Raw genomic sequence first — 19567 nt, forward strand, 5'->3', positions numbered from 1 at the left:
ATTATCTATTTTAAATCATCACAATGCTCTGTTAAAATTGGCCTCACACCACCTTTCGCATACAGAATGCTTTAAGAACAAATCCTATGTTTTACATGTCAGAAAACTGGATCATTCCATATGCCACTATGTTACCTAGTTCTCTGCTTTAGATTTTCCTGGTAGAATACTTGCATGCACACTATTTTAGATACAGAGTATATTTTGTACAAAGCTAGTATGCAAAATTAAGTACAGCCAGATGACAGATATACACAAATAATGTAATCCATTATTTTTTACTATCCTTTGAAGTAACAAAATAATTGAGTCACTTCAAGGCATTCTACATACTAATAACTTTTATAATGATTGGTGCCACTTCGGGATTACATTTGAGCTCTTTTATTGAAGAATACACAACATTTTCCCTTTTCTGCTTGTCTACAACTGCAGGAAAAAAAATCTAAACTGCAGTTTTATTTGAGATTAGAATCTAAAGTTCTATGTTCACAAATCCACTGAAATAGTTTTTATGCTCACACATCTGTGATTTTCATTATTTTAAAAAAAATTACATTCTTTCTTCATAGTACTTATCTGACTCCTCTGACTTATCAGTCTACTTTAAAATATGACTTAAGCAATGCATGTTTCTTGATGTGGTGAAATACATGTGATTGCTCACCAAAACATTGAGGCACCATGGTAGCAAGTGGTTAGTGTGATGTTATTACAGCTCAGGGTGTTCCAGAGTTCAGAGTTCAACTCTTGCACCATCTGTAAGGAGTTTGTACATTCTCCCTGTGACTGTGTAGTTAGTAGGTCAACTGGTCATTGTAAATTGTCCTGTGATTAGGCTGGTGTTAAATAGGTGGGTTGCAGGGCAGTGTGGCTTGTTGGGCCAGAATGGCCTGTTCTACACTGTATCTCTAAATAAAATAAAATTTAGAAGTGCAAAATATGGAAAACTCTGAAAATACTCACCAGGTCAAGACAAATCAGTGAAGGGTTAACAGTCAGCATCTGATGCTGATGATAATTCACTGGAAATAGAAAATAGGCGAGAAAGATGTACCAGATTTAATGCTTGAGAGGCACACAGAAAGTGGGAAAGAAGAGAACATCTATAACAGAAGAACAGGGGAGAAAAGTTAAGACTATTAACTTGTCTCAGTGAATTTCCTTAAATGTCACGGGCAATGAAAAGCACAGAATATTAGAGAGGTTGAAAGGCCAGATAAGTTGCTTAAAGTCTACAAAAGAAAGTGAATGCTCAATGTTGCATTCAGGGTCAGTGGATTTTACACAGTCAGAAAGCTGGACACGATCACATAATGTTATCCAAAGTAAAAGTCATAACACCATACACTATAAAAGCAAAATCCAAATTCTCCGCAGCCCCTGATATTTCTGACACCAGTCCAGTCGTACATCATCATAGAAGTACTCTTTACAACATTTTGGCTCCGGCCAAAATCAATGATGTCTGTAACAACTTAAATTATTCAACAAATTAATAATAATATAATTTGAGACCATTTTGAAAACAGAGTACAATTAATTTAATTGAAATACAGAGAAGGATTCACAATCTGATCATATTTTCTTTAATTACATAGCAAAAAACTAAAAGTATTTTAAACATTAAAATAATGAACAAATACGATAATTCATAAAAATATATTTTGAAACATTAACACTTCTCATCAAGAAATAGTATATGAAATTAGAGTTGAATCAATCCAGTCCATGTAAAGTTTAATGGATCATACTTTAAGTAGTCTTATCAGAAAAAAAGTCCAGGCACATTGAGATTATGGGCTGATTTTAATAACTTAAAATACAGAATAGATTTTTTTTTAGGTATTTAATGAATGTTAGAAATTGTAATACACATGTGCTTAAACATTTTTTTGTCTCAGTTTCTCTTACTTTCTCTCACTGTTCCATTTGGCGTACTAACAGTAAGCAATAACCTTGCGCTAGTTCATGAAATGGTGATCTTGTTCAATTGTATGGGTCATTAGTCTGTATCAATGAGGTTGATGTGTTTTCTATTCACACAAGGTTGCAAAAGATCCTTTATATCAAGTAAGTTGATTTATATAATTAAATAAAATGTTTTTTAAAAGAATGCTTTCATATACAGTAGTGTCTTTCAAACCCAATGCAACTTAGAACTAATGATGTATTTTTTGAAGTCTAGTCACTATAATAACGCAGAAATAGGAAAACAAATCATTACACAGTAAGCTCCCAAAACAGCACTGTGATAATAATATAAAATACTTTAGTAATGTTGATGGAGAGGTAGGTATTGGCCAGAGGACTGGATGCATCTCCTGCTCATCTTCAATAGTGCATTGATCTTTTATGCTTAAATGGAAGTGTAGATGTGGCTTTGCCTTAATATCTCAACCAAAATACAGGATGGCACTATCTCAATATTACACTGAAGAGTCAATCTCAATTTCTATCCTAAGGCCATAGAATGCGACCTATTTTAAGGCTTTGTGATTCAGAGGCTACTAAATCCAAAAAGGATCATTGGAATGATCATCGAAAATAATGATCAATGTTTGTGAAGATGAAAAGATTAAGATATATTTATCATATATTTAACTGATAAATATATATCCATGCACCTTTTGCAGTTGAACATTATGAAATTAGTTGGGATTTAAAAAGAAATGTAAAACTGTAAGTTAAAATTACATTTAGCACCTATGGAAGTAGAACAAAATGTGTATAAAAGTGCTCATGCTTCAAAACAATAAATAATGGGGCAGTGATATGTCTAGTGTATTTTCATATTATTTGGTCTACAGATGAGAGCTGCTTTTATATTATCTGATGTCATATGTATTGCACTCACTTTGTGATTATATTAAATCCAATTATATTTCTTCACTTCTGGGTGATTGAGAGGACACCAGTTGTAAGTATTAGTTCTTAGGCCTGTGCACATTTGATATTTGGGTTACTAACTGTTCAGTGCTGCCTCGAGGACTGGCAGGATTGAAAGCAACAACATTAAATGTACCTTGCTTTTACCCTTATTAACTGAAATAATAAGATAACAGAAATAATAATATTTTAAAATTACAATAAAATAATCATTAGAGAGGAACACTGGTATAGAATACATTTTATATTCTAATTTACTTTTTCACTAAAATTAACAAAGGAAAACACACATGTATATAAGCTGGAAAAAATGTAAAACTACCTACAATAGTAGGGTTATATCATCAGTGTAATATCTCATTTAATTTTGTTGAACTCAGTTACAAGTTCAGAGTAACCCTGTGCCTCTATCATTATTTCTATGCATGTTATCTCTACTAACAGTGAGATCAAACATAGAGATGATTAATCTTTCAAACAATTTGCCCACTTTAATTTGACAAATAATTTTTAAATTACTATTGGAAGTAATTTACTCAGTGAAGGTTTTTGGTTTAGTTGTATATTATAAAATCAGAGGATCGGGGGAATAGAAGGTAGTCATTAAGTCCTTTGTGCCCGGTCATGTTTTAAAAAAGATCCTTCTATTAATATCCTCTCTCTGCACTTTGCCCATAGCCTAAAAATGATTAACGGCTATGCTGTAGGTGGGGTTGAAAACTGTTGGAAACAACAGCAAATATTGGTTCCCAAATGGCCTTTAATCTGATTTAAATAAGTGTTTAGATATTCTGATATTTCAAATAAGTTTGATATTTCAAAGAAATGCATTGGAAGATATTTTTAGAAAAGAAGTTAAACATAGTTTTCCCTTCACCATCTTTGTGTAGACTGCATAGAGCATTATTTGCTTCTCAACAACAGAATGATTGTTCTATGACATAACATGCAATTGTGATCATTTAAAAAGGCAATATAAACTTAGAGTGCTGTTAATGTGACATTATAAGACCTTTCAGTATGATTCATTATATATACGAAACATTCAAGTATTTCTTATCTTTAGGTCATGTGCATTGCCTTAAAGGCTGCCACAATTTGCTTCTCCTTTTCATGTCGATCCTGCATCATCTCAAGCATTGTATTTTCAGATGGGTCCAGCTGTACACATTGACCAAGTTTTGTTAACTTTTCCTTACCCAGCATCTCGTTGGCCACCTTGGAATTAGCTGGAAGTGGTTTTGGCTTATGAATGCTTTTAGCATATTCTTTTGCCTAGGATTTTGTAAAATAAAACAGGAAAAAGTCTATTTTAATGTATAGTATGACTCATTGTGTTCTGGAACAAAGTTTGTAAATTCAATTGCATTGTGAAACTGAGAATGGTCTTTTCTGAAACACAATAATGACCATTTTCAGGTTAATTTGCATCATTAAGAAAGAATAATGTAGTTCCTTATCATCAGTCACTCCTGCATCCTGAATGGGATTTTCGTATCAGCATATGATAATATCATTACCCATGCTATACTTCTTCTGGGAGCACAAGAACCAAGACCTCAATGGTGGAGATAGCGGAAGATGATGACACTTCACAATGGCAGTGAAGGGTTCCCATTTGTCTTACATTACACCCCACTGGACCCTGACCTTGATCTGTCAAGGACCATGTGGCAGCTTCCCATGCAACAGCCTCTCCACATTAAACAAAATCACACAGAGGCGTTCCCCATTAAGGGAATCCACACTACCATCCCAGAGACAAGCCTTTAAGAGAACATCATACTTGACTCAAGTGATCACACTATTTCTTTTGGAACAAAACATGTAAGTTTATCCAATTTACCCTCTAGACACCCATCATGGACACTCCTGAAGGAAAGTGTTTTTAAAACTGCAACACTGAACTAGAATCGTCCTTTATACTCTCCCTATAATGCCTATAATCCCATAATCCCATCCCTACTGAGAATTTAACTTCCCCAATACTCTTGATTTCTAGGTAGCTTCCCAACCCTACAATATACCCAGAGGCTGACCACCGCTGCCTTCCAAACAATCTAATGGCTTCTGTCTCCAATCTGCATCTCCCATTTTTACCCTACCCTACTAAGTCAGCCTTGGGCCATCTGCTGCCTCTGATCTCCTCCTATCAGAAAAATCACTCAGCTTCTGATTTCCTTTCCTCAATAAAGAAGTGCTGGTCTCATTCCTAATCTCAGTCTCCCATTCCCAGTCGCTGAGCTCTGTTGCTCTCCTGTTAAAGGAAGATTTGGATCTGTAGGTTAACCTCACAATCTGAGCTTTGAGAGAGGAAGTTTGAGAGGCATACTTTTATTATGGGTTTCAACCACAGAGGAACTATTATGCAATATTTCATTCTTAGCACACCGTAATGGATGTGTAACAATTTTTAGCCTATTGATTGTGAAACTGGGCTAAAGCAATTTATCATATGAAGATATAATCAAATCTCAAAGGTGGTTCTTTTGTATAAGAATTGATTTTTGAGGCCTGGCAAGGATAATAGAGAAAATATGTTGTTAGATCCATGGAAACATCCCTCACATTCACAAAGACATCAAACAACACTGATTACCGAAACCATGAAAAAGTATCCTTTTAAAAGTGTTTCAGTAAGTGGCTTAGTAATATTACCCTTATGATATCCATATCAACATGCTTGTAGTAAACTTTCCAGCCATAGCAGCTGCAAAAAATGATTCACTTGGAAATATATTTTCTGATTTTTTTTTATCAGAAGCTCTCTTTATTTGAGGTGTAAATTAAGATTGTAGTGGGCTTACTCCACAAGAATATTTCATTATGCAGATTGAAGTGCAATATAAGTTTACAGGAAAAAAAACTTGAAAGATACATGCAGAAGATTGCAGTCATTGGAATCACAATATCCCTGTTAGAAAATATCTGTATATGTGGGAGGGGAAGCAAATTCAATCGTAACTTTAAAATCAAAAATTGCATATACAGTACCTACATATTGGTTTTAGAAAAGTAAAAGAAATACACAAGGCCAAAGTAACTGACCTAATCATTTAACAAGTGGACATACAGCTACTAAAATCAAGGTAATGCTACTATGATTTCAGGTTAGATTTTATCCCTTTCCCCATTTATTAGACTGAAAATCCAGACATGTATAATATTTTTTGTAAATAATATGGCCTATATTAATGTATTTTGTGTAATGTATTTTGTAATTTTCAAGAAAGGAGGGAGAGAGAAAACAGGGAATTATAGACCGGTTAGCCTGACGTCAGTGGTGGGAAAGATGCTGGAGTCAATTATAAAAGAGGAAATTACGACACATTTGGATAGCAGTAGAAGGACCAGTCTGAGTCAGCATGGATTTATGAAGGGAAAATCATGCTTGACTAATCTTCTGGAGTTTTTTGAGGATATAACTATGAAAATGGACAAGGGAGAGCCAGTGGATGTAATGTACCTGGACTTCCAGAAAGCTTTTGATAAAGTCCCACATAGGAGATTAATGGGCAAAATTAGGGCACATGATATTGGGGGCAGAGTACTGACATGGATTGAAAATTGGCTGGCTGACAGGAAACAAAGAGTAGGGATTAACGGGTCCCTTTCGGAAAGGCAGGCTGTGACCAGTGGGGTACCACAAGGTTCGGTGCTGGGACCGCAGCTGTTTACAATATACATTAATGATTTTGATGAAGGGATTAAAAGTAACATTAGCAAATTTGCTGATGACACAAAGCTGGGTGGCAGTGTGAAATGTCAGGAGGATGTTATGAGAATGCAGGGTGACTTGGACAGGTTGGGTGAGTGGGCAAATGTATGGCAGATGCAGTTTAATGTGGATAAATGTGAGGTTATCCACTTTGGTGGCAAGAACAGGAAGGTAGATTACTATCTAAATGGAGTCAAGTTAGGAAAAGGGGAAGTACAACTAGATCTAGGTGTTCTTGTACATCAGTCAATGAAAGCAAGCATGCAGGTACAGCAGGCAGTGAAGAAAGCTAATGGCATGCTGGCCTTTATAACAAGAGGTCCTTCTGCAGCTGTACAGGGCCCTGGTGAGACCCCACCTGGAGTATTGTGTGCAGTTTTGGTCTCCAAATTTGAGGAAGGACATTCTTGCTATTGAGGGAGTGCAGCGTAGGTTCACAAGGTTAATTCCCGGAATGGCAGGACTGTCATATGTTGAAAGATTGGAGCGAATGGGCTTGTATACACTGGAAGTTAGAAGGATGAGAGGGGATCTGATTGAAACATATAAGATTATTAAGGGATTGGACACACTGGAGGCAGGAAACATGTTCCCGCTGATGGGTGAGTCCAGAACTAGAGGCCACAGTTTAAGAATAAGGGGTAGGCCATTTAGAACAGAGATGCGGAAAAACTTTTTCACCCAGAGAGTGGTGGATATGTGGAATGCTCTGCCCCAGAAGGCAGTGGAGGCCAAGTCTCTGGATGCATTCAAGAGAGAGTTGGATAGAGCTCTTATAGATAGCGGGGTCAAGGGATATGGGGAGAGGGTAGGAACAGGGTACTGATTGTGTATGATCAGCCATGATCAAGTTAGGAAAAGGGGAAGTACAACTAGATCTACAAGTACAACATCATGAATGGCGGTGCTGGCTAGAAGGGCCGAATGGCCTACTCCTGCACCTACTGTCTATTGTCTATTGTGTCTACTTGGTATGCAGTAGGCCGATACATGTTTTGAGTGAGAGAGTCCACTGCTGTTGTTCTACTTCACACGATGCCCAAAAGGTCAAGTACTTTATCACTTATAAAAATAATATACAGTGGATACCAGTTAATTGAGCCATTGGTTAATTGGGGCAGCCATTTATTTGGGACAAATCTTAAAGAACTAAAACTAATTGAGGAAATTGCTGGGATTCCCCTTGTTTATTTGGGACAATATGCCGCTTAGTTGGGAAAGAAGACTGTTGCTGAACAGGGTCTATCTAGTATCAGTCGTGTGCACTTGTGTGGCTGCTAGATGCTACACTGAGCTTAGAGCGAACAACTTTTAAATAGCATCAAATGTGTGCATTTATGTTTTTAAAAAGCAGTGATATTTGTCACTGATATCTTACGAGAAATACATAGTAAGACAATTCAGAACTATTTTGCTCACTGTGGTTTCAAGTACTCAGGCTGGGAGATGCTAGAAATGGCTGGGAGTGAAAATGAAACAACTTCATTACTTTAACAAATTAAGAACTATCAAGAACTAGAAGGTATTAACAATTATCCTGAATGTTACAATGAAAATTAAGATTTTGAGGATGCAATCTTTGAAAGTATTGTATGAAGGTAGCTCGTTATCTTCTCTAGGTATCAGCGCTGATTTTCTTCATTTCCACTTGAAAAGAATACGGCAGCATGCACTGGATAAATTCCTCTGTCGGTAACTAATACACAGTTTTATAGTACTAGTAGTATTGATAGTGTTCTCATTCATTCTGTATTTCAGTTAAATACATAATTAGAAACTCTACTTTTTTTTTTATACCATTTTAGCTATTTCCATGAAACTTTAGTGAATTGGGGCAGCCGCTTAATTGGGCCAAAATGTATTGGTCCTGATGCATCCCAATTAACTGGAACCCACTGTATAATATAATTTTAAATATATTGGTGAAGAAGGTTAAGGTTACCAGGAAAAAGACCTGGACACTAGTGCAGGCATAAGATGAGGTGGATAGGAAGCTTGACATCTGGAGTAGAATATCAAAGCAGGGATCATGATTGACTGCTGAACAGTGAGTCAATATCTTGATCAGGATAAGAGTGGAAAACTTGAAGGTGGGATAGGATTGGAGTCATAATCATATTGGTGGGGGGGGGATTGGGCAAGAGGAATAGTGGGTACCAAAAAAGACTCAATGTGAGATGCTGGTTCTTGGCATTGGACTGCATGGACTGAGACCATTTAAGGAACATTCTCAGTATAAGTGTACTTATGAAGAACTCACTATTGTAAGGAAGGGCTACTTGGAATAAATGCCTATTTATGCATGAATAGGCCACAAAATAAATGTTGTGAAAGTAGATCCCATTGTGCTTTCATGCATTATATGCATGGAGAACTCAGGAGAGACATGACAAACTGCAGAGCAGATGCTGTAAATAACTACCATCTCCAGTACTTAGTTTCCTGATAGAATTCTACACATTACAACAGCTAGGTTTTCCAAAATAAGAAAATGCATTTGGTTCAATAACTGTGTCACAGTATTTTACATCTATTTGAATAGATCTCCATGAAGGGTTGAAAGGTTCAATTTAAATCTTCTTGCTGGTTCATTGTAAAATATTCCTTCAAAATCTTATCATTACCTAAACAGTATGTATCACTAATGACGGAAATAAAATATGAATTAAATTTAATTAGACACACCAGTTTCCAGCTTGAATTAATATTTTTGTTCTCAGTGCTTGTTGGCTGTTTCTGTGGGGAAGATGATGATTTACATCCATCTCTCAGGTTCTGTTCTTTAATTTGCTTTGCATATTCCTTTTGCCGTTTCATTTTCTCTGCCTTCACATATAAACACATAAATAAATATTAAAAGGAAAACCAACATTGTTGTGATTTGAAGAAAGAAAAATACAAAGAATGAGTTTGACATTTCCATTCTCAGGCAGTCCCATGATGTACCAAGTTTACAGCACCACCAGGTATAAAACACTAGATTTTCATGACCACAGTTTGCAAAATCAGATTCTGGTCAGATGTTGCAAGAATTGACAGCTAGACACAGAATGAGGGCAGAAATTTAGGTGTTGATTTGGTTCTATGGATGGTTGCCAGAACAAGGGGGGGATGCAGAGGCTTGTTGAATGTAATGCCATCTGATAGAATGAAGGGGGAATTCAGGGTGGGAATGAATGATGATGGAAATGGGTGAAGGTTTTCTTGAGGGACCAGAGGAATACCTCTAGGTCAAAAAGAAACTTAAAAATATACTGGGCTGTAGCTTTGGTTTTCAGCAGCTCTTCTGACCTGGCAAGACAACCATCACTGCTTTCCTGCTCAACACAAAGGGATAATGGTAGTTTGGAGCCCAAATCAACCTCTGTATGTAATGAATACCTCACCAATGTGGGATATTCTGAAATTTTCCAGATTGAGGATGGACACTAGTGGTTTAACACATGGCTCCATTATAACAAATCCCTGCTTTTGTGATATAGAGAAATGCTGAAAACACTTGCCTTCTCCTGAATGGATTTGTAATCAGGACCCAAACCTCCAAGTTTCACATCCTGTTTTATGTTAATGTGGTCTCTCATCGTATAAGGCTGCAGAAGAAACAAATGGATTCAGATCAACATACTTCAACCTGTAGTGTAGAAAACACACAATCCAAAGAATGAAGAGAACTGTAGGTCAGGGAAAATCAGAAACTTCATCAAAGGGGTTGTGAAGAGTTTACAGATAGTGAGAGCTGAAGGTATTTGGATGTGAACAGGGGTTGAGTGATAGGAAGGTGAATTCTTTAAGGAATCAAAGTTCAATGTACATTTATTATCAAAGTACATATATGTCACCATTAACAACCCTGAGATTCATTTTCTTGGAGGTAATCACAGTAAATACAAGAAACACAATAGAATCAGTGAAAGACCACACCCAACAGGATGGACAACAACCAAGGTTTAGTAATCATGGAATGAAAATTGTTTTCTGGAAATACCCAGATGGAACTCAAAATAAAAAATTATTATAAACTTCTACACTTGAAGTTCGTTGAAATTACATACTTCCATTACTTCTAAAATCTAATGTGAAATATGGTATTGTAATGCAAATAACTTGGGGGAGAAATCTTGAACCCCAAACTTACTGCTAGCTGGGGCCATAGCTATCTTAAATGCCTTACTCATTAAGATGGGCATAGAAAGAAAGGATTAGTTCAACCCATCTGCGGTTCTTGACTAGCAAAGAGTGATGCATTTCTGTTTACTGATCATTTTATGAGAAGCATATATTTCATTCACGCAGAACCTTTTGTGTAGAAAATACCCAACTCAATAGAGCAAAGAAAAAATTAGGTCAGAAAAAAGTGAAAGTCGTTTCTCTTTCTGGAGATAGTGCCTGAGTTGATGAGGACCACAATAGTGTAGCGGTGAGCGTAATGAAATTACACTTCTGAGTGTCAAGAATTCGGAGTTTAATTCCAGTGCCGACTGTAAGGAGTCTTTGTACGTTACCCCCATGGAATGTGTGGGTTTTCCCCGGATGCTCCAGTTTACTCGCACAGTCCAAAATGGCTGGGTATGTTAATAGGTCGATGTAAATTGACCCGTGATTAGGTTAGGCTTAATTGCGGTTGCTAGGGCAGCATGGCTTGAAGAGACAGAAGGCACTACTCCATGCTGTATTGCTAAATAAATGAGTACTTATGGCTTTTAGATTTTTAATATCCACAGTTATTAGACTTTACAATTTAGCAATCAAGAGCATGGGAAGGACGTATTGCTGGAGGAAGTCATAAAGAATTCTGGTGTGGGATAAAGCAATGGAAGGAACTGAAAATAAGGGTGTGGATTCTAAATTAAAGGTTTACTTCAAGTTTTATTGGCAAACAGAATTTAAACAACTAGATTTATGAACTGTTTGTTTAAAATTAAGTCAAAGATTTTGCTAAAAACATATGTTATTAAAATATTTATATACAAGTTGCTCAGAGAAACAACATGCAACGTTAAAAAAAACTATTCAGTTGTATTAGAATGAGGGAAAGAATTTGTGATGTTTCAAGATTCACAAACACAATTCTTGTGACAGAATCAACTTCATAACATCTAGAATTAGTTGAGGATTGTACTGGTGATCCCATAAAGCTTAAAGAAAACTATAATAAATTGAAGAAGGGTTTAAATCTCAGAAGTTTAGAACCAATCTATAAATTTACTCAGAAAAGTGTTTTCAGCATATGTTCACATATATGACTACCTCAATGATTAAATAACAATTCACAATAAAGGAGTCACTAATTCTCCCTGAAAGGGAAAGAATACAAGACTCAAGAGCTATGCCAGCCAGATATCACAGATTCTTCTTTTAAAGTCTTGCAGTTTCAGAATTGATAATATCAACTAATCATTTTCAAAATTCAGTTTGAGAAAACAAGTATTTACTTTCGATTGTAAAGTTTTTCATATACAGCTTCAAGATTATGAGGAAATTTGATAAAGTTCTCACAGGTAAAATGTGAAAAATTCAAATGCAAAATTAAAATCAAGAGGAAGCACAATTACCTTTTTGGTTGATGAAGAGCACAATTAAGACAATTTCCCAAAGAAGGCAATTGAAGAAAGCAATATAAATGTGCAAAAACAAGAATAAATGCACACCTGAACAGTGATAAGATTGATGGTCACAATCAAAAATATCTGGTCCTTGGCCATGTCTAGCAAGGAAATTTTAACAGTTGAAGTGTGATGCCATATTTACTTCTGGTATAAATACTGATTAAGTGGAGGAGATTCCTGAGACACACTTCAGCTTGCAATACAACAGATATCAGATCAAAGGGTCAGTTCTAAGCAACTTCTACCCATTCTTATGTTGCACCATTTAATAACAAGATTACAACTTCTTAATGAGTAAATAAATACCTAAAGGGCCTACAACTGACAGAATTAATAAACACAAAGAGAAATAATTATTATAGTGTAGGGGGAATGAATGAATCAGACAGATCTGTGTTTTGGGCAGAGGTTAATCCCCAAAGCCAGTCTACAGGGCAGGGAGCTGAGAATAGCTAGATCAAAAGTGAAAGACACATTACCCCAGTTTACCAAGTCTGTTTCTAGGCTTTATGCTAACATTCTAAGTGCAGTTTGGTCATGGTTCTGATAATCACTTTAACCATTTGTTGCTTTGGCTGCTTCACTGGTACATTTCAATCGTCCATCAACATTATCAATATTCTCTCTAGTAAGAAAGTGGAACACTTAATTAGAATCCAAGATCAAAAAGATAAAGAAATACACAAGCCACAGTTGGCATCAGTTGATCAGATCCATGACTGGAATATTCACATGCCTCCTCAACTGTGAAACAATACTTTAATTTACATTATCAAAATCAATTAATTGATAGGATGTAAATGTACCTAACACACTTCATTAAATAAAGTATAAAACAATACACCAAATGAATCTACTTATCATGGTGAACTAGTTTCAAGTCTTCTGCTGAATAATCAAACTAATATTCTATTCTAGCTGAACAACTATTCAACCATTCAAAGAATTAGACAACTGCATACAAATCATTGCAAAACAATATTCTCATAGAATATGACAATGTAAAAACTAAAGTTAATGTGTTAACTTCATCTGCCTAGGATTTCCTTTTTCTCTCTTCTACCTGCTGAGAGAAGACAAAGGATTTTGAAATCCCAGAAAACCAGACTGAAGACCAGCTTCTTCCCCACTGCTATCAGATCAGTACTCTTCCTTCACTTACCCTTCCTGGTGGTGCTGCCACGTTATCACACTCTCAACTCTACCTCTCTTGGCTATCCCATTATTACCACTTTAGCAATTCTTTTGCACTGCTTCAGCTTGCAGTACTCTCTTTGCACCATTCTGCTGTATTGCACTTATCACTATATTTATCACTGTGATATTACCATGTTTTCTGTTCACCCTAAGAGCTTTATGAGAGAAATTAATTACATTGCACTCAATGACAATAAACTATTTGAATCAGAAAATCAGGTACCTAGCTTTGCACATCTGTTATCTCTGAAATTACATGCAATATAATTTCAAATATTTTAAAAATTATAACCTAATAGTTTCAAAACTTGGACTCAGTATAAAAATATAAACTTTAATACTAGATCTGCTAATAATTCATTTCAATTTCAATTAATATACAGTGTCTATCACCATGCCAGTGGGAATCACTGTTAGCATTTTCTGCACTGGGTCAATGTGCACCAACCCACCTACCAATCTCTCCCTCCTACCCCATGTCCATTTCATGAATTAAAGCTAACCACATCACAGTCATAATAAAAATCACTATACTACTTCCTTAAAGAGGCTTAAAAGGTTCCCACCTACCCAAATCTTACTGATCACTGTTTAGATTTTAAAATCACAAATTTATTTAAAACTTTATGCTTTGAATTAAAAGCTAGAAAGGGAATTTTGAGAAATAAATACAAAGCATAGTGGATATAATTTTATCTATCATTTTCTAAAAAAATCAATCTGCCAATGTTTAAAGTTTACATTGTGATAGTAAAATGTTGACATAGATCAAGTCTTTAACATAAGCTCTTTGCCAGTCGATACAAAGTATTTTTTTCAACCAAGCTACAAAACAGGGGCACCGCAGCCTAGGAAGTGATGATCTATTGGTATAGTCATATAAAGTGTTCAGTGTTACCTCTTCACTTACTACAGGAACTTAACTGGGGTCCCATCAGTTCTGATTTGAAATTGTGAATAGATTTAAGTAGGTTGCTGATGGTTCATAGTGCAACGAAGGATTTTTCTTCATGTTAAAACAATAACATTAATAGTTCCTGAATGTCTCTTTGAACTCTTCTTTCTTTCTTTTTCAATCTTTTTATTAGTATTAATAATATTATGAACAAAGTACAATTGATATATTAATAAAGGGATTACAAACATACAAATTCCCATTACACATGAAAGAATACATAAGCAATGAATACAGTATAAATAAGTTTTCCCAAAACATGAACCATACAGTATATGTATGAACAATGTAAATCTAGATATTTCATAATATATAATATAAAAAAAGAAAAAATATATATTTGCAAAATTGTCTAACCCACTAATCTAATATCTAAAGAAGAAAAAAAGAAGCAAAAAAGAAAAAAAAAGAAAAACTAAAAAAAAGAGAGAAAAAAGGGCTGTTTATAATATTTCACAAGAATATATAAACATCAATGTCGTCAACTCCGAACCTCTCAACATAAATAAGATTAAAGCTGAAAAATCCAATAAGCTTGGAACAGGGTCATATTACATCATATGAAAATATTGAATAAATGGTCTCCATATCTTTTCAAATTTAATAGAAGTATCGAATACACCACTTCTAATTTTTTCTAAATTTAAACATAACATAGTTTGAGAAAGCCAATGAAATACAGTGGGGGGATTAATTTCCTTCCAATTCAACAAAATAGATCTTCTAGCCATCAAAGTGAGAAAAGCAATCATTCAACAGGCGGAAGGAGATAAATGAAGTGAGTCCATCATCGGTAAACCAAAAATTGCGGTAATAGGATGGGGTTGTAAATCGATGTTCAATACCGCAGAGATAATATCGAAAATATCTTTCCAATATTTTTTCAAAAGCGGACATGACCAAAACATATGAGTTAAAGACGCGATTTCCAATTGACATCTATCACAAATAGGGTTTATATAAGAATAAAAATGAGCTAATTTATCCTTGGACATATGGGCCCTATGTACGACCTTAAATTGTATTAATGAATGTTTGGCACATATAGATGATGTATTAACTAATTGAAGAATTCTATCCCAATTCTCAATAGGAATAATAAGATTAAGCTCTCTTTCCCAATCATTTTTGGTCTTATCAAGGGGCACTGAACGTATCTTCATAATTACATTATAAAGTTTTGATATAAGCCCTTTTTGAAAAGGGTTTAATTCAAACAAACTCTCCAAAATATCTGAAGACACAAAATTTGGAAACGTAGGAAGTACCGTACTTAAAAAATGCCTAACCTGTAAATATCTAAAAAAAATGAAATCTAGGCAAATTATATTTATTAGATAATTGCTCAAAAGACATAAAACAGTTATCCAAAAATAAATCAGAAAATCTTTATAAACCCTTAGTTTTCCAAGCCAAAAAAGCTTGATCTATAATTGAAGAGTGGAAAAAACAATTAGATACAATAGGAATATTTAAAACGAATTGAGTCAACCCGAAAAATTTCCAAAATTGAAACCATATACGTAAGGTATATTTAACTATCGGGTTGTCAATTCGTTTCGGCAATTTAGAAAGAGCAAAAGGGAGAGAAGTCCCTAAAATAGAACCCAGAGCATAACCTGGTACCGATTTAATTTCCAAACTCACCCAATGAGGGTCAAAAGGACCATCCCAGTCTTTCAACCAACATAACAGATATCTAATATTAACTGCCCAATAATAAAATCTGAAATTAGGTAATGCCAACCCACCTTCCTTCTTTGTCTTCTGTAAGTATGTTTTACCTAACCTGGGATTTTTATTCTGCCATATATATGAGGAAATTTTTGAATCAACATTAGTAAAAAAGGATTTCGGAATAAAAATTGGTACCGCTTGAAAAATATATAAAAACTTAGGTAAAATAACCATCTTAATAGCATTAATCCTACCTATCAGAGATAAAGATAATGGTGACCACTTAGTAAACAAGCCTTTAATCTGATCAATTAAGGGTAAAAAATTAAACCTAAATAATTCTTTATGGTTTTTTGTGATTTTAATCCCTAAGTAAATAAAAGAGTCATTAACTAATTTAAAAGGTAAATTACCATAGCTTGGGACCTGTCTATTCAAAGGAAACAATTCACTCTTATTAAGATTTAACTTATACCCAGAAAACTCACTAAATTGAGCCAACAATGATAGAACTGCTGGAATAGATTTCTCAGGGTTAGAAATGAATAATAATAAATCATCTGCATACAAAGATACCTTATGAATATCTGTCCCACGATTAATACCTGAAATATCCTGTGATTCTCTGATGGCAATTGCCAAAGGTTCTAAAGCAATGTTAAATAGTAATGGGCTAAGAGGACAACCTTGTCTAGTGCCCCGAAATAAACGAAAGAAGGGAGATCTTTGATTATTAGTAAACACCGAGGCTACTGGAGTGTGATAAATCAGTTTAATCCAAGAAATGAAGGTCAGACTAAAATTAAACTTCTCCAACACATAAAATAAGTAAGGCCATTCAACTCTATCAAATGCTTTCTCCGCATCTAATGAAATAACACATTCTGAAGTGCTATGTGAAGGAGTATAAACAATATTCAGTAATCTCCTAACATTGAAAAAAGAATAGCGATTTTTAATAAAACCGGTTTGATCTTCCGAAATAATTTGGGGTAATACCTTCTCCAGCCTGGAAGCCAGTAACTTGGAAAAGATCTTGGAGTCCACATTCAATAAAGATATTGGTCTATAAGATGCACAGTCAGTAGGGTCTTTATCTTTCTTCAGTATTAAAGAAATGGAAGCTCTATAAAAAGATTGTGGCAAATTCCCCAATCTAATTGCTTCTTCAAAAACCTTGCATAACCAAGGAGAGAGAGTAGCGGAAAAACATTTAAAAAATTCTAATTCTACTGTATACCCATCTGGACCTGGTGCTTTCCCAGAATTCATTGAGGAAATAACCCCTTTAATTTCTGCATCCGTAATTGGAGTATCTAATACTGAAAGATCATCGGATGATAATTTTGGAAAATTCAATTTCCCAAGAAAATCACACATGGTATTATGATCCTGAGGGAATTCAGATTGATACAGGGAGGTATAAAAGTCTTGAAAAGACTTATTTATCTCATCATGGTTAACTGTCAAATCCCCATTCTGCTGACGAATCTTAGTGATTTGACGTTTAACCAAAACATTCTTCAGCTGACTAGCTAACAGTTTACCCGATTTATCACTATGTATATAAAAATCAGATCTGGTTTTCATTAATTGATTTTCAATCAGAGATGTAAGTAATAAACTATGTTCCATTTGAAGTTCAACCCTTTGTTTGTAAAGCTCCCTACTAGGAGTGGTCAAATATTTCTTGTCAATCTCTTTAATTTTATCAACCAATAAAAGAGTTTCCTTCTTAATGCGTTTTCTCAGACCAACAGAGTAAGAGATAATCTGTCCACGTATATACGCTTTAAAAGTGTCCCAAAGTGTTCCGCAAGAGATATCATCCGTGGAATTAGTTGAAAAGAAGAAATCGATCTGCTCCTTCATAAATTTAATAAAGTCCGGATCTTGCAATAAGGTAGAGTCAAATCGCCATTGTCTAGCACTTGAAGCTGTATCCGTAAATTTAATAGAAAGTTTTAATGGAGCATGGTCAGAGATAGCTATAATATCATAATTACAACCAATTACTGATGGAATAAAACAAGAGTCAATAAAAAAATAATCAATTCTCAAATAGGAATGATAAACATGTGAGAAAAAAGAAAACTCTTTGTCGTTAGGATGCCGAAATCTCCAAATATCAAAAACTCCATTATCAGTTAAAAAGGAGTTAATACAAGTGGCCGACTTATTGGGTAAAGTCTGAATAGATATAGATTTGTCTATCAAAGGATTTAAACAACAATTAAAGTCACCACCCATTATTAACTTATATTCATTTAGATTAGGTAAAGAAGTAAATAAGGACTTAAAAAAATCAGGACAATCCACATTTGGAGCATAAACATTAACCATAGCAACCTTTTTATTACAGAGTAAACCCGTAATTAACAAAAATCTACCATTCGGATCCGAAAGGATATCATGTTGAACAAATGCAATAGAGGAGTCAATAAAAATTGAAACTCCCTTAACTTTGGCATTCGAATTCGAATGATACTGTTGACCCCGCCAAGACCTAGAAAAGCGATATTTGTCCTCCTTCCTCACATGAGTTTCTTGTACAAAAATGATATGAGCATTAAGTCTTTGGAATACTTTGAAAATCTTCTTTCGTTTAATCGGATGGTTTAAACCATTAGTATTCCAAGACACAAAATTAATGGTTTGAGCCATGCTTCTAAAGTCAACCCTTTGGTATAGAAAGGGTTAACCAAATTATAAACTCATGCACCCGGAAGAGGAACAAAAATAAAGGGCGGACCCGGAAGTGACGACATCGTAGACATATTTGTAGTTCAAAAACAGCCCAAATGAAAAAACTAAAACAAACTGGTAAAAGAAAAATAAAATTAGAAAACAGACCATCCCCCACCCCCACAAGAAAAAGAAAAAAAGCCAAAATATGGCTCAAAAAAGGAAAAAATGAGACTAATTCTACCCCCATATCAGCGGAAGACCACTCCATATTTAAAGGATATATATTAAAAAAAACCACCCCAACTTTAAAAATTATAATCACAATACTAAAATCCACACTTCTTAATATACTTAGTTGTAAAAAAAAAGAATATAATCACTAAAAGTTTATAAATCGGGTTATAACCCAAACAAATCAAGAAATATTTAAACTATGATAAGTGATGCATTATAGGAAGAAGACGAAAAAAGAAAACATAACGCCATCTTAAACAAAACCAAGAATATTTTTCCAAAAAACCACCATCTTAATAATAAAAAAAAATCCCTTCGAAAGGTTAAAAATATACCTTCAAGGGAACAAAAATAATAGTCAAAAATATAGTATAATGGTTAAAGTGTATAAAACAGAGCGATTAATATAACAAAAACACACTTTAACTTAAATATGAAGTATAGGATAAACCTACACCAATAACCAGAGACTAACTCTGGTTTGAGGAATCGAAAACCATCTTACACGATCAGAATCACTCATTTATTAGAGAGTAGTGTCTATAGCAGTAGGGAAGTTCTCCTCCAGATACTTTCTCGCTTCAGATGTAGAAAGGAAAACCT

General features: G+C 34.7%; 1 protein-coding gene across 1 annotated transcript in view; it reads right to left on the bottom strand.

Annotated features, from left to right (window-relative positions):
- Positions 1–1557: 1557 nt before the first annotated feature.
- Positions 1558–19567, bottom strand: part of jhy (junctional cadherin complex regulator) — a 79376-nt gene continuing 61366 nt past the window's right edge. The window contains exons 7-9 of the mRNA XM_073029760.1: positions 10107–10197; positions 9293–9429; positions 1558–4164 (exon numbers count right to left, since the gene is read on the bottom strand). Coding sequence (XP_072885861.1) covers positions 3952–4164; positions 9293–9429; positions 10107–10197 — 441 coding nt within the window. The 3' untranslated portion in view covers positions 1558–3951. The remainder of the gene's footprint in view (positions 4165–9292; positions 9430–10106; positions 10198–19567) is intronic.

Source organism: Hemitrygon akajei, chromosome 26, assembly GCF_048418815.1.
Source record: "Hemitrygon akajei chromosome 26, sHemAka1.3, whole genome shotgun sequence".
NCBI lineage: Eukaryota > Metazoa > Chordata > Chondrichthyes > Myliobatiformes > Dasyatidae > Hemitrygon > Hemitrygon akajei.